General features: G+C 55.6%; 3 protein-coding genes across 3 annotated transcripts in view; all 3 read right to left on the bottom strand.

Annotated features, from left to right (window-relative positions):
- Nucleotides 1-1,247, bottom strand: part of RASIP1 (Ras interacting protein 1) — a 25,134-nt gene extending 23,887 nt beyond the window's left edge. The window contains exons 1-3 of the mRNA XM_011979400.1: nt 1,055-1,247; nt 681-821; nt 6-159 (exon numbers count right to left, since the gene is read on the bottom strand). Coding sequence (XP_011834790.1) covers nt 6-159; nt 681-817 — 291 coding nt within the window. The 5' untranslated portion in view covers nt 818-821; nt 1,055-1,247. The remainder of the gene's footprint in view (nt 1-5; nt 160-680; nt 822-1,054) is intronic.
- Nucleotides 1,248-1,424: 177 nt separating this feature from the next.
- IZUMO1 (izumo sperm-egg fusion 1) lies at nt 1,425-7,126 on the bottom strand. The gene is made up of 10 exons (XM_011979351.1): nt 6,639-7,126; nt 5,842-6,149; nt 5,425-5,499; nt 4,650-4,736; nt 4,376-4,396; nt 3,622-3,702; nt 2,743-2,843; nt 2,323-2,476; nt 1,835-2,012; nt 1,425-1,562 (listed from the first exon to the last, which is right to left on the bottom strand). The coding sequence occupies exons 2-10, from the start codon at nt 6,074-6,076 to the stop codon at nt 1,442-1,444; spliced, it is 1,053 nt and encodes a 350-aa protein (XP_011834741.1). The 5' UTR covers nt 6,077-6,149; nt 6,639-7,126; the 3' UTR covers nt 1,425-1,441.
- A 3,245-nt stretch (nt 7,127-10,371) lies between these two features.
- The window catches only part of FUT1 (fucosyltransferase 1 (galactoside 2-alpha-L-fucosyltransferase, H blood group)), a 5,507-nt gene continuing 1,926 nt past the window's right edge, over nt 10,372-13,952 (bottom strand). Inside the window, exons 2-4 of the mRNA XM_011979349.1 lie at nt 13,564-13,797; nt 12,729-13,361; nt 10,372-11,494 (exon numbers count right to left, since the gene is read on the bottom strand). Coding sequence (XP_011834739.1) covers nt 10,392-11,492 — 1,101 coding nt within the window. The 5' untranslated portion in view covers nt 11,493-11,494; nt 12,729-13,361; nt 13,564-13,797 and the 3' untranslated portion in view covers nt 10,372-10,391. The remainder of the gene's footprint in view (nt 11,495-12,728; nt 13,362-13,563; nt 13,798-13,952) is intronic.

The raw sequence follows: 13,952 nt of genomic DNA, 5'->3' as shown, positions 1-13,952 counted from the left end.
CCGGTCCCCGAGCCCCGGAAAAGCTGGGAGATGCGCTTGGCGCGACTACCGGAGGCTCCCCCGGCCGCCTTGACAGCGCCCACTCGCCGCAGCTCCACGTGCGGCGGGGGTGGAGGTAGCGGCTCGCTGCTACGGCTCCCCGTGTCCGACGAAGAAGACCTGGGAGTCCGCCAGGGAACAGAGTCGCGAGAGAGAGACCCAGAACAACACGCCAAGACGGGGGTGGAGGACAGATTAGGAGGGAAGTGAGCAGAGACCCAGAGAGAGGACAGGGATCCAGGGTGGATGGACGGGGCGGGGGTGAGGGTTGGCACAGAGACGCGAGGCAAAGAGAGAGAAAATAAATAAATAAATTAATTAATTAATTAAAAAGGCAAGTCCCACAGAAGGAAAGTCCAAGAGGTGAGCAGAGAGGGGAGGAAGGAAGGTGATCAATCCCCCTGCTCTTTCTGTCCTCATCCCGGTGCCGATCTGGCCTCACTCCACCTCCTGCCTGGCCTAGCTCTTACTCCCACAGCGCCCTGGTATCGCTGCGCCCCACCGTCTCGCCCTGCCCACAAGCTCGCTTGCCCAATTCAGGATGAGGACCGGAGCCAACCCTTTGCAGGGACTGGGCCGTGAACAGGGACAGATGGGAGGCAGGTGTGCAGGGGCAGGAGTCCTGCAGAGATGGCACTCACTTGACAGAGGCTGCGCTGGGCCAGCGCCGCCCCAGCTTCGCCAGCTGCTTCCTGGGGGAATTGATCCACAGGCCCACGGGGAGATGAAGCTTCCCGAAGCGGGGGCTTCCGCCCTCCTTCCGTTCACCAGATAGCATGGCCCTAAGGGAAGGCGAGGAAGGCTTCAACTCCTAAGGCACTCTTGTGGGAATGGGGTGGAGGGAACCTGGACTCCGAGTCAGAGGGAGGAGGGGGCTGGGGCTCAGACTTGCGAGCCCAGATTGAGGAGAGGGATGGTACCCTGGATTCCTGGGTCCTGGGATGGAAGATGGCTGGGGGACTGAGTCTTGGGTCCCAGGGAGGAGGGTTTGGGCCGCTGGGTCCCTGGCTCTTACCCTGCTTCGGGTCCGGCACACCCGGAGGCCCTGGCTCCACTGGCCTGGGTCAGTTCCACTGCTCTTGCCTCTGCCACGGCTCCCAGCACTGGGTGGGGGACAGGAAAAGGCAAGAGGAAACCCGGCAGGAAGAGCGGGGAGGGGGCGTCCTGTGAGGAGACCAGGCCTGGGGGAGGAGATCTGGGGAGGGTTGGCCCTGCCCCATTCCTTGATTCTGGAATTACGTCGCAGCCAGATGGCCCCCTCCACGACCCAAGGGTCCTGGTTTCCCGCCCTTCTTCCCTCAGGCCGGAGCCCATCCCCAGACCTCTGCTCTCGGGGAACCAAAGGCTAGGATCAGCCCCGTCCAGGGGAGTGAGTCAGATGCTTTGACAACAAGATAAATCTTTATTGGTGCCTCGAATCTGTGGCTTTTTCTTTTGGGACCTGGGGTTGCTCGACCACTCCACTGCCAAGGCCAAACAGTGAGGACTTGATGAAATCGATCACCTTCCTTCGACAAAATATCCTAGGGGTGGGAGTGGGGTGCAGATCATGGAACCGGGTTGGGTAGTAATTGTGTGGGGGACACCCCTCCCAACCACCCTCTGTGTGACTTTATTCTAGCAATTATCTAAGCCTCGCCCTTCGAAGTCCTCCTATGCAAGTCCCCCGCACTCCATCCCCAGGAAAGTCCTGCTCTCAGTCCTCAGAAGCCCCCAGCCCAGCTTCTGCGTTGGGTTCCTGGAAGCCCCGCCCCTTACTCCAAGCCTAGCCAGCCTTCTTCAACGGGTTGCTCACGCAAAGGTAATGCCGGTTATCAGTGCTAGGGAGCCCCAGATCAGCAGCCCCAGAAGGCGGCCTTTCAGCATTTTCTCGGGCTTCAGAGGCTGGAGGGTATTGGACGACTCCGTGGTCGCCTCCCCCGGGGTTACGATATTTGGGGACGGTTTTTCCTCCTCGACCCTTTTGGGCAACACTGTTAGAGAAAGTGTAAAGAGCAGTCCTGGCAGGGCGTGGAGTTCCTGCCCTGGCAAAGGCAAGCCCGTCCCGGTAGCCTGCCATCCCAGAGATAATCACGCCTTCAACAGTGTAAAGCCTGAACACACCCAAGGGAAAGCCTGTCCTCGGGGTCAGAGGCCACGCCCCCGGCGGGAAGCCACACCCCTTGTCCCGCAACCACACCCAACAGGAAGTCACGCCCCCATCGCCGAGGCCACGCCCCCGCCGCGGACCCCAGCTTTCCTGGGCCCTGAATCCTACACTTCTCTCAACCCCACAGCACTGACCTGTGACGCGAAAATTGATGACCGTGGCTGGGCTGGAATTCACAGAGCCCAGCTCGCAGCGGTAGCTGCCTGCATCCTCTGGACCCACCATGGACTTGGTCAGGGTGGGCTCTTTCCCCTTGGACACCAAGGTCTCCGTATTGTTCCCCCAAACCTAGACCCAAGCTCAAGGGGTCACTGAGGCCTGAGGAATTCAGGGGTTGGGGGAGTACCGGGTTGAGAAGATCACAGGGCCTCAGTGTGGGAGGTGGGTGTCCAGGGTGTCACTGGTCGGGGCACGGGGTCCCCAGAGGTCAGTAGAGACCACACCTAATAGACCACCCGCCTGGGTCATGAGAATCGTGGGTGCAGGCCCACAGATCCAGTACACAAGTATTGTAGTCTAGGGAGTTCAAGGGTTACGGAAGTTGAGGCCCTCACCCTGTAAAAGCTGTAATCAGTGAGGCCTTCAGAAGCCTGATGCCAGTTTAACTCACAGTCCAGGATCATATCTTCCATTTGAGGAACCTCCACACTGCGCTCTGGGGGCGGAGGAAGACCATGGGACACTCTTTCACGGTTTTGTTTGTTTGTTTGTTTGTTTGTTTGTTTTTGAGATGGAATCTTGCTCTGTCGCCCAGGCTGGAGTACAGTGGCCTGATCTCCGCTCACTGCAACCTCCGCTTCCCGGGTTCAAGCGATTCTCTTGCCTAAGCCTCCTGAGTATCTGGGACTACAGGCGCACGCCACCATGCCCGGCTAAGTTTTGTATTTTTAGTAGAGACGGGGTTTCACCATTTTGGCTAGGCTGGTCTCGAACTCCTAACCTCAGGCGATCTGTCTGCCTCAGCCTCCCAAAGTGCTGGGATTACAGGTGTGAGCCAGCTCGCACGCCTCTTTTTTTTTTTTTTTTTTTTTTTTGACAAGGTCTCACTCTTTTGCCCGGGCTGGAGTGCAGTGGTATGATCGTAGCTCACTGCAGTCTCCAACTCCTGGGTCCAGGCAATCCTCCTGCCTCAGCCTTCCAAGTATATGGGACTACAGGCACACACCACCACACCTGGCTGATTTTTAAATTTTTTTGTAGAGATGGGGTCTCGCTATGTTGCCCAGGCTGGTCTCAAACTCCTGGCTTCCCGATCCTCCCGTCTCAGCCTCTCAAAGTGCTGGGATTATAGGTATGAGCCACTGTACCCAGCCTAAACCCTGCCTTTTCTTGTCTACTGCCCCCACACCCCCGTCTAAGCTCTCTCTAGTCTGTCTCTCCTATCGCCCCACCCCACCTGCACCAGTTCCTCCTGCTGAGTACAGTTCTCTCACCCCCGCAATCGTAGGACTTTCGACAAGCGTGAACCTCCTTTTTGCAGTTCTTGCACCAGATCAGAGTTTGCAACATCACACCTGGAGGGGCAGAGTCAAGGCTTGTATTTGCCCACTAAGGTGCATGGCTAAAAGGAGAGGTCAGGGCCAAAGGCTGGGGCCAGGTCATCTACGACATTCCTACATGGTCAGAGGAAGGGACAGGATCAGGACGCAGGTGGGTAGGAAGTGGACTCCAACAAGGCTCAGTAAAGAGTGTAAGCAAAGGCCGGGCGTGGTGGCTTACTCCTGTAATCCCAGCACTTTGGGAGGCCGAGGTGGGCAGATCACAAGGTCAGGAGTTCAAGACCAGCCTGACCAACATGGTGAAACCCTGTCTCTACTAAAAATACAAAAATTAGCTGAGTGTGGTGGCCAGCACCTGTAATCCCAGCTACTCAGGGAGGCTGAGGCAGAATAGTTTGAACCTGGGAGGCGGAGGTTGCAGTGAGCCGTGATCGCACCACTGCACTCCAGCCTGGGCAACAGGGTGAGACTGTCTTTAAAAAAAAAAAAAAAAAAAAAAAAGGAGTGTAAGTAGAATATGACCTGCTCCCCAGGAAATCCAAGGTGGAAAAAGAATACTGGAGACCCAGGAACCTCTCCAAGGCGGAGAATGACAAAACCACCAGGATCCAAAAAGGCGAGTGGGGAAGCTGACTATTCAGAGGGCAGGATGAGGACTAGAGGGTTAACTTCTGTAATCCGGACTCACCACATTTGTTGGGACAATAAGCTGTGTCAAAAGAGAAAAAAAGAGAGAGAGAGATGACAGAGTCAGATTTCTAAATGAAAGATGATGGAAGAGGGGGTTTGGGGAAGAGCTGGGCTTTGGGCTCTTGGGTTTGAGGGAGAAAAGACTTGGGTCTGAAGGAGGAGGCAGTTGGAGAAGCTGAGGAACTGGGCTTGGAGAAGTAAGGGGCTGGAGACAGGGACTCTTGGATAGTGGAAAGAGGAGCTGGGGGACACAGACTCCCATTTTCTCTCACCCTCTTTTTGGAATCGAGCAACATAGGTGGCAAAGGTTTCCTTTTGCAAGTGCAACATCCAAAATAGCTCCTTCACGAAGAGATCACCTGGGAAGACACAGGAACCCCCAGTCCCACGTGTGAGGTGCTGGAAGTTTACTTCTGCCTGCAGAGCTGGCAGTCTACTTCCTGGCCTTCTCAGGAAAGGGCACTAACATTGACCGTCTAACGTAATGCCAGCCGCTAGGCTAAGCCATGCATATTTTGGGGGATGGGGGAGGGCCTTACTCTGCCACCCAGGCTGGAGTGCAGTGGTGCAATCATGGCTCACTGCAGCCTCAACCTCCTGGACTCAAGCAATCCTCCGGCCTCAACCCCCCAGGTAGCTAGGACTACAGACACACACCACCATGCCCAGGTTATATATATGTGTGTATATATATATGTATAGTATTTTTTGTAGAGACAAGGTTTCACCCTGTTGGCCAGGCTGGTCTTTAACTACTGAGCTCAAGCAATCTGTCTGCCTCAGCCTCCCAAAGTACCGGGATTATAGGCATGAGCTACCCACGCCCGGCCAGCAATACACATTTAAACTGAACAACTGAGGGAGCATTTTAGAGCCAAGGGAGCTTCAAAGTCCTTTGCTCAAGGCCATACAGCTAGGAAGTGGCAGAGCAGGCATTTGAACCTAGGCAGTCTGGCCCCACAGCCTAGTATCTGACCAAGAGACCAGGCAGCACTAATGCTGGCTTCCCTGAGAGATTCTGGACCCCTACTCCCTTGGGGCATTTACCTTTTACATCACTGTCTGTGATGCGTTTCAGATCCTTCAGCAAACTCCAGGACCCCTTTTGCAGTGTGGCCTCGTCTGTCAGGGGAGATACAACCCCAGATTCCAGCCTTAACTGTCTCATTGGCGCGCCTAATCTTAGAAACTACAATACCCATGAGGCCACTGGGCAAGGATAGGCCTGGTTAAGGACTCAGTCGCCCGTTGCCTTCTGGGAGTTGTAGTTTTATTACGTAAAATCGCCGGATAAGGATAGGGAAAACAGTATGTACCAGCCCCAGGGAACTTCAGAATCTGCATCTCAGCCTTCTCCACTCCCGAATCCCGGAGACCTTGCTGTCAGCCTCTTCCTCCCCCTGGTCTTATCTCCCTCCTTCCCTTTCCCAGGACCCAGGGGTCCGTGGTCTCCCCTGCCCTCACCAACGACCCCCATATAGGTATCCTCATTAAGCGACAGTTCCTGGAAATCCTTCACAGCTTTCTCTACCCTTTCCATCATGGCTTTGTGATGCTTCGCGTCCAGATGGCCAGGCAGATAATCTTTCTCCAGGGACTTTAGCGCCAGCACGACAGACGGGTCACATATAACACACTCCTCGGCAGGAAGCAAGCAACCGGCCAGCGCCGCACACAGGAGGGTAAAATGTGGCCCCATTGCAGCCGGCGCGCACAGTTCCCGAAGACCGTTAGGAAGGCTGCTCTCACCCCAAACCGAGAGCAGGAGAACGCTAAACGGAGAAAAGCCAAAATCCATCTTAAGAAATCCCACTGGGCTCCCTACCCATGGGGTCCCCAAACCGCGAAAAGAGGATCTTCAGGAAATCTCCAAATAAAGAGGACCTATGTCGTTCATCAAATGCCTCCGAAGTGTGAAACTGAGCCCCAACCCAGGGGACCCCAAATTTAGGGTTCTCACTGCATCCCAACTGAGAGATCAGAAAAACCGTTAAACAGGAAGCATTCGTAAGTCCCCAAACTCAGGACCTGGAATCTCCCAACCCCATGCGCCCCTTCCCAAAATCCCAAACTATGGAATTTTCCAAGTCCCCAGATTGACGTGATCCTGAACTCCAACCTTTAAGCGCAACCCTGAGGCACTCCCCCGCCAGCCCCCAAAAACCTGTTGAACCTCAAGCTGAAGATTCAAAGCCCAAACCAATAAATCATCTAACACAGACCCAAGCACGATATTGTCAAACTCGGAAGTCCTTCAAAACCAAAACACATTCCGAATTCCTAAACCTGGGGTCCGTACTAAGACTTAAGCAAGACTCCATGCGGTCCTCCTGACCCAGGGGGCCCTTGTTCACCCTTCCCCAAAACTAACGGGCTCCCAATTTGCGGGGCGCACCCTTCTGCTTAGAAAAAGGAGCCCCGGTGCATCCTGAACAGTGATGCACCCTAAAGAGCCGCTCCCCGACCTTGATTCCTGACTTGTGGCTTCTAACACTGGGGTTCGTTGAGGAGCCCGGTCCAGGTTCTGAGGGCTTTTAAAGAAGAACCTGGGGTCATGACCACCTACGCTAATTTTCCCAGGGCTAAAATCAAGGATTTTGTTGGGGACGAGGGTAAGGTTGGTTGCGTGAAATCGAGAGCTTTTCGATGGGGGTCCGAGTCACGGAGGATCCCCTCTCCTCAGGGAACTCCTGCAACCACCCGCTGCGAGCTTCTCACGTAGGGGCCCGAATTCCCTGATAGATATTCCTTGGGCGTTCCTTGGCCCCACCCAGAAACCCAACTCTGTCTGATTGGACTGCAACAAAGGGAGGCCCCGCCTATCGCTCCATGACGTCACAGAGGCTGCAGCCTTTTTGGACTAGAACTTTCCCTGCATCTACCGAAGAGGAAGGCTCCTGGCTGCTCTGGCTTCCAGAGTCAAGGACCGGACTCTAGCGTTCAGCTTTCTCCCCTCTCCTTGCCCCAGGACCCAGGCTTTGGGCTAGATCCGGCCCCCCAAGCCGCTGCCGCCCCTACCGCGGTCCTTGGAAACGGCTGTCGAGCTACGAAGTGGACGTTTTAGCCATAAGACTACAATTCCCAAAATGTCCTGGGGCCTCTTTCTCTGTAGCTGATTAGCGCTGCCAACCCCATAGCCTTCCGGGAAATGTAGTTCAATGATAATCCGTTCGCTCCCTCCTCCGCCTCTTCTCCCCACGCGGAGGTCCCAGCGGGAGGAGAGGACTGGGGGTCAATACTGAGGGTCCAGAAAAGAGCAACTGGGGGCTCAGACGTTTGGGTCCTGGAAGGTCTGTCTCTCCTGTGTGACTGAAACAGGAAACCAGAAAAACAGGGACCACAACTCTCACAAGTCCAGCAACAAGGAGCTGTCAGATCTAAGTAGGGACAGTACTCCCAATCACGAGTAATAAAAATCCTCAGGGCCGGGCGCAGTGGCTCACGCCTGTAATTCCAGCACTTTGAGAGGCCAGGTGGGCGGATTGCCTGCGGTCTCAGGAGTTTGAGACCAGCCTGGCTAACATGGTGAAAACCCCTCTCTACTAAAAATACAAAAATTAGCTGGACATGGTGGCACACGTCTGTAGTCCCAGCTACTCGGGAGGCTGAGGCAGGAGAATCACTTGAACCCGAGAGGTGGAGGTTGCAGTGAGCCGAGATCACACCACTGCACTCCAGCTTGACTCGGTCTTCAAAAAAAAAAAAAAAAAGGTCTTCAGAAGTACCCACCTTTTCCTCCATTCCCTTACACACACACAACCACACACACACACACACACACACACACGGCAGCTCTGACTCCAAAAAAGCTGCAGAGACAGAGGTTGGTGCTGTGGACTTTTAATTCATACCTCCTGCTCTCTTACCTGCGGCAGCTGAGTTGGGAACAGTGCTGTAACTGTAACAATTGTACTGTAAGTATAACTCCCTGATAAGCTTGGAGGCATGGGATCCTGGATGAGTAGATAGGGGATGTGATCAGAGTTGGCTAAGTTTAAGATTTCTTCTTTCACCCTCCAAAAAAAAGCAAGGGACTCCTGAGATCTCAATAGTCCTGTCCACCTTGGCCAGACCTCGTACTCCTGCCTGGATTTGAGGCTGGGTCCAGTGTCTGCATGCCTTTAGATCCTTTTATCTCAGACCTGCCCAAAGCCAGATGTAATGGTTCTGGGTGTTCAGGGGCAGACAATGGCTAGCAATGAGCACAGTGCTTGCCAGCTTGTCACAAAAACAGAGGGTGTGTTTATGCCTCCACACTTCCAGAAAACAGATCCCAGACCCCCGGCGGCCCACCTGTAGAGAAAGACCATCTTCCTTCATTGTGAGAGGAAACCTGAACTCAGACCCAATATATGCAGCTCTGGCAGTTTATGAGCTTAAAAAAAAGTGTCCCTGGATCCCTGGAAAGTTCTGCTCCAGAAGCTGCACCATTTTAGCAGTGATCCCTCACCCCACTTTCACGTTTTAGCCTGTCTGCTCAAAACAAACAAAAAAAAGTCTTTGAGGGGCTGGAGGGCTGGCTGGACGGAGTCCTGCTCTGCTCACCAACTACCCCAGCTTCTCCAGAGACTGTGAACAGAGCAAGACGCTGGCCAACTAGAGATGGCTTGTTTTCCATCTCAATTTTTCCAGCAATGGTGGGGCACTTGTTAGATGCTACAATTAGGTTGTGCATTCATTAGATTCTTCACTTGGCCAGGTGTGCTGGTTCACGTCTGTAATCCCAGCATTCTGGGAGGCCAAGGTGGGAGGATTGCTTGAGCCCAGGAGTTCAAGAGCAGCCTGGGCAATATCACAAGACCTTGTCTCTACAAAAATTTTAAAAAATTATCCGGGCTGGGCATAGTGGCTCACGCCTGTAATGCCAGCACTGTGGGAGGCCGAGGAGGGCAGATTACGAGGTCGGGAGATTGAGACCATCCTGGCTAACACAGTGAAACCCCATCTCTACTAAAAATACAAACAAAAATTAGCTGGGTGGGGTGGCAGTCGCCTGTAGTCCCAGCTACTCCGGAGGCGGAGGCAGAATGGCATGAACTCGGGAGGCGGAGCTTGCAGTGAGCTGAGATCGCGCCACTGCACTCTGGCCTGGGCTACAGAGAGACTCCGTCTCAAAAAATATATATAAATAAATAAATAAAAAATAAAGAATAAAATTATCCGGGCCGGGCACTGTGGCTCACGCCAGTAATGCCAGCACTTTGGGAGGCTGAGGCAGGTGGATCACAAGGTCAAGAGATCAAGACCATCCTGGCCAACATAAAAATACAAAAATTAGCTGGGCATGATGGCGTGTGCCTGTAGTCCCAGCTACTCAGAAGGCTGAGGCAGGAGATTCGCTTGAACCCAGGAGGCGGAGGTTGCAGTGAGCCAAGATCACGCCACTGCACTCCAGCCTGGGCAACAGGGCGAGACCCAACAGGGCGAGGCCACTCCAGCCTGGGCAACAGGGCGAGAAAACAAAAACTAAAAAGATTATTCACCTTAGTTATCTGGATTTCCAGAACCCCATCCTGTCTCTAAGGGCCCTGCAGGGTTCTTTACAGGCATCAAATCTGGCCCTCTCTAGAAGAAGTCTCCCTCTAGAATCACCCCAGAAACACAGAAGGGGACTTGGTGAATGTTTGCTCTGGACAATCATATTTTCCTTCAGTCTTTGGAGGACCCAAGGGAGAAGTAACCCCTCTTCTAGAATAGACCAGAGGGAGAGTTCCCTATTCCTGGGGGCAGCCATCTGGAAGTACTGTAGATATGGGCTGGGAAGAGCAGTTGGGCACTGTGGCTTCTAGAACTGCCTGCCAGCCATCAGGAAAAGATGTTTTGCTAGTTCTAGAATGTTCGGACAGTTCCAGAAAGGTCCCCCTTCTCTCCAACTCTCCCAACTAGAATCGCTCTGGAAATGGGCACCCATTTGCTTCAGGAACACCACAGACTTCTCCAGAAGATGCCAGGCCTAGAGCCATGTACTGCTGGCTCTAGAAAGATCAGGCTATTTCAGAAAATCTCCCCGGCTCTCAAGGCTCAGCCAATGTCCAGAGTGGAGACAAGTCTGCATTAATGCCCACCCACTCGGGCAGGAAGGCAGCCTCTGGCTTAAAGATCTTCAGGAACTCAGAGTCTGGCAGGGTGAAGTTGGCCAGGTAGACAGTGTCTCCGCCAGCCAGGTAGGCAGCCCAGAAGCCGAAGGTGCCAATGGTCATAATGGTGTGGTTGCACTGTGTGAGCAGGGCAAAGTCTTTCCACGGTGTAGCCTCCCGTCCATCGCCAGCAAACGTCACGTCGCCCTGGGAGGTGTCGATGTTTTCCTTACACCACTCCATGCCGTTGCTGGTAACCACAAAAACGGGGGCTTCGTGCCGTGCCCGGAACCAGTCCATGGCCTGCCGGAGGTAGGCGCTGTCGCCCACCACACCCTTCCAGCGCTGAGGCATAACCTGCAGATAGTCCCCACGGCGCACGTGGACGCCCACAAAGGTGCGCGGGCGGTCCCCCGTGCGGCCCAGGCGGAGCTGACCCAGCACACTCTGCGCCTCTTCCCGAAGGTGGTCGTGCAGGGTGAACTCCCTGCGGATCTGTTCCCGGAGATGGTGGAAGAAAGTCCAAGAGCAGGGGAAGCCAGAGAGCTTCAGGAAAGGATCCCTCAAGTCCGCATACTCCTCCGACATCCAGTCGTGAAGCTGCAGCTCCCGCCACGGTGTGCGGCTGTCCACTTCTGGGGCCAGCACGGGCAGGGTGATGCGGAATACCGGCGCCAGGGCGGCATGCATGGCAGGCAGGATGAAGGCCCGGCGGCCATTGAGCTGGGCCAGAGCCAGCAGCGTGGCATACTGTCCCATCTGATTACCAAACCGACCATCGGGATAGATAGTCCAGGTGCCGGAGAGGGAGGCAGAGCTCTGGGGACAGGAAGAGGAGGTGTTGGGGCCCACCGGGGTACCTGGCAGGCAGAAGATGGCCACCGGGGGTGTCACCAGGCGGCGATCTGGACACAGGATCGACAGGCCTAGGCCATGTGGAAAGCTGTCTTGGTGGATATGGAGGAAGAAGGAGAGCGCAGAGAGGACACAGACCAGCAGGAAGGCCAGGCAGAGCTGACGACGGCTCAGGGGCCACATGGCTGCAGGGGAGGAAAGGTGAATTAGCAAATACACAGAGACTAGGGAGGGGAGGCAGAGGAGGGATGTGGGGGAAGGGAGGTGCCTGGGGTGCAGCACTCCTTAGTCCCAGGGAAAGAGGAAGTCACAGGTTTAGACTCCTGGGGCTGAGGTAGGGAGCGCCGGAGTCCTAGGTTTGAGGGATGAGAGCCTTGGAATTTCGGGGCATGGGGATTGGAAGACAAGTGGTTTTCAAGATAGCCATGATTTGGCTGGGCGCTGTGGCTCACACCTGTAATTTCAGCATATTGAGAGGCTGAGATGGGAGGATTCCTTGAGCCTAGGAGTTCAAGATCAGCCTGGGCAACAGAGCAAGACTCCCCTTTTACAAAAAAAAAAAAAATTTAAATTAGCTTGGCATGGGCTGGGAGCGGTGGCTCACACCTGTAATTCCGGCACTTTGGGACACCAAGGCGGGCGGATCACCTGAGGTCCGGAGTGGGAGACCAGACTGACCAACACGGAGAAACCCTGTCTCTACTTAAAATACAAAAGTAGCCAGGCGTGGTGGCGCATGTCTGTAATCCCAGCTACTAGGGAGGCTGAGGCATGAGAATCGCTTGAACCCGGGAGGCGGGGGTTGTGGTGAGCCGAGATCGTGCCATTACACTCGAGTCTGGGCAACAAGAGTGAAATTCCGTCCCCCCACCAAAAAAAAAAAAAATTAGCTTGGCATGGCGGCACGTGTCTGTGGTTTCAGCTACACCGGATGCTAAGGCGGGAGGACCCCCGGAGCTCACAATGAGCCGCGATAGCACCACTGACTGCACTCCAGCTTGGGTGACAGAGAGGGACCCTCTCAAAAAAAAAGACCCTCTAAAAAAAAAAAAAAAAAAAAAAGCAAAACAGCCAGCCATGGTCCAGGTTCCTGCACCTTTCCTGCAGGCATCTCGAGTCTCCCCTCCTGTAAGGTCCGCTGATACTGGACTCTTCCATCAGCCTGTTTCTCACGAGTGGCTGTCTGTGAGGAACAAAATCCACCACAGAGGTGGTGATGGGAAGCGATAGTCGAAGTAAAACAAGAGAGGCTGGAGGGTCAGGAGCGGAAGAAGCATCTGGGTTCCTGGAGAAGTAATGGCTGGGGAGGCGGCGGAGAGTCTTAGGGCCTTAGGAAGACCTGGAGAAGAGGTTGGGGGTGCACCTCCTGGCTCTGAAGGAGTTGTTGCTGGGTCCCAGGCACCGGCAGTCCCCACTTACCCGAGCTGCTTGCAGGTGGCAGATCCACAGTCCGCTTTGCGTGGCCGGAGCGCGCCCTCTACAAAGGCAGGCCACATCCGGCCGCCCCTGGAACGCCAGGCGTCCGGCTCTTCGGCCTCGCAGCCCTCCCCTCCGCGCAGCCTGTCCGGACTGGCAGCGAGGGCTTGGGGAGGGGAGGAAGGAGGGGGCGCGGCCGGGAGTTTCTCAGCGTCCGCCTTCCCGGGCTGGGCAGATGGCTGGAAGGTGGAGGCCCGCCCCTCACTTGGCGCCGAGCCCCAGCGCCCCGGGCTAGGGCGATGGCCCTTGGACCCACCGCTCCCCAGATCGGGGATGTGGGGGACCGCGCCCTGCCCCTCCGCCCCGGCATTGACCTCCATGAAGACTTCACCCGGGGCAGCCTACCTGGCTTTCGAGCAGCCGCGGCATCATTGCGTGGACCCGGAGACGGAGCTCCCAGTTGCAATGCTCGAGCCGGGAGGTCCAATCCGCCGCCCTCTCCCTTCTGGTGCCAGGGCTTAGAGTCGGCCCCCGGCACCTGGCTGCGTCGAGCCTGGCCACGCCCCAGTGGCTGGGCAGGGCCCCCGCACCTGGTCCGGGCGAGTGGAGCGATCGTCCGCCCCCGGCCGCATCCTCCTGGGGAATGGAGAACCTGTTTGCCAGGCTGCCGCGGGAGCGCGCGAGGGCCTCCAGCCTGCAGGTGCCCCCCGCGCCCACCGGGGTCTCCGATCTCCCACCCACCCAACCCGCCGTCCACACTCAAATTCCAGAATCCCAGCTCCTAGTTACTCCTTTTGGGGAATTCTAGGGTCCCGTGCTAAACTGCTACTTTCCAGACCTGCATTGCACCGAGGCAACCATTCCAATGCTGGAGACCGGAGTGGAACAGGATCTGTTTCCCATGCCGTCAGCGGGGGCCGTGGCTGCGGGCGCCAGAAACAAAGGCCTCTGCCCGCTTGTCACCTAATGAAAGCATTTTCTCTGGTCCAAGGCCCACCTCCAGCATCGCCAACCCCAAGCAGAGCGGCTGATGTAGGGTCCAGCCTTACGGGGCTTTGAGGGTGTTCTTCCCCTGTGCGGAGACGAGAGATTGTAAGAAATAAAGACACAAGACAAAGAGATAGAAAACAGCTGGGCCCGGGGGACCGCTACCACCAAGACGCGGAGAGCGGTAGTGGCCCTGAATGGCTGGGCGCGCTGGTATTTGTTGCATACAAGACAAGGGGG

This window comes from Mandrillus leucophaeus, unplaced genomic scaffold (assembly GCF_000951045.1).
Source record: "Mandrillus leucophaeus isolate KB7577 unplaced genomic scaffold, Mleu.le_1.0 Scaffold200, whole genome shotgun sequence".
Taxonomy (NCBI): Eukaryota; Metazoa; Chordata; class Mammalia; order Primates; family Cercopithecidae; genus Mandrillus; species Mandrillus leucophaeus.
Note: the sequence above shows the minus strand (reverse complement) of the source record. Positions and strands in the feature narration are given on the sequence as shown.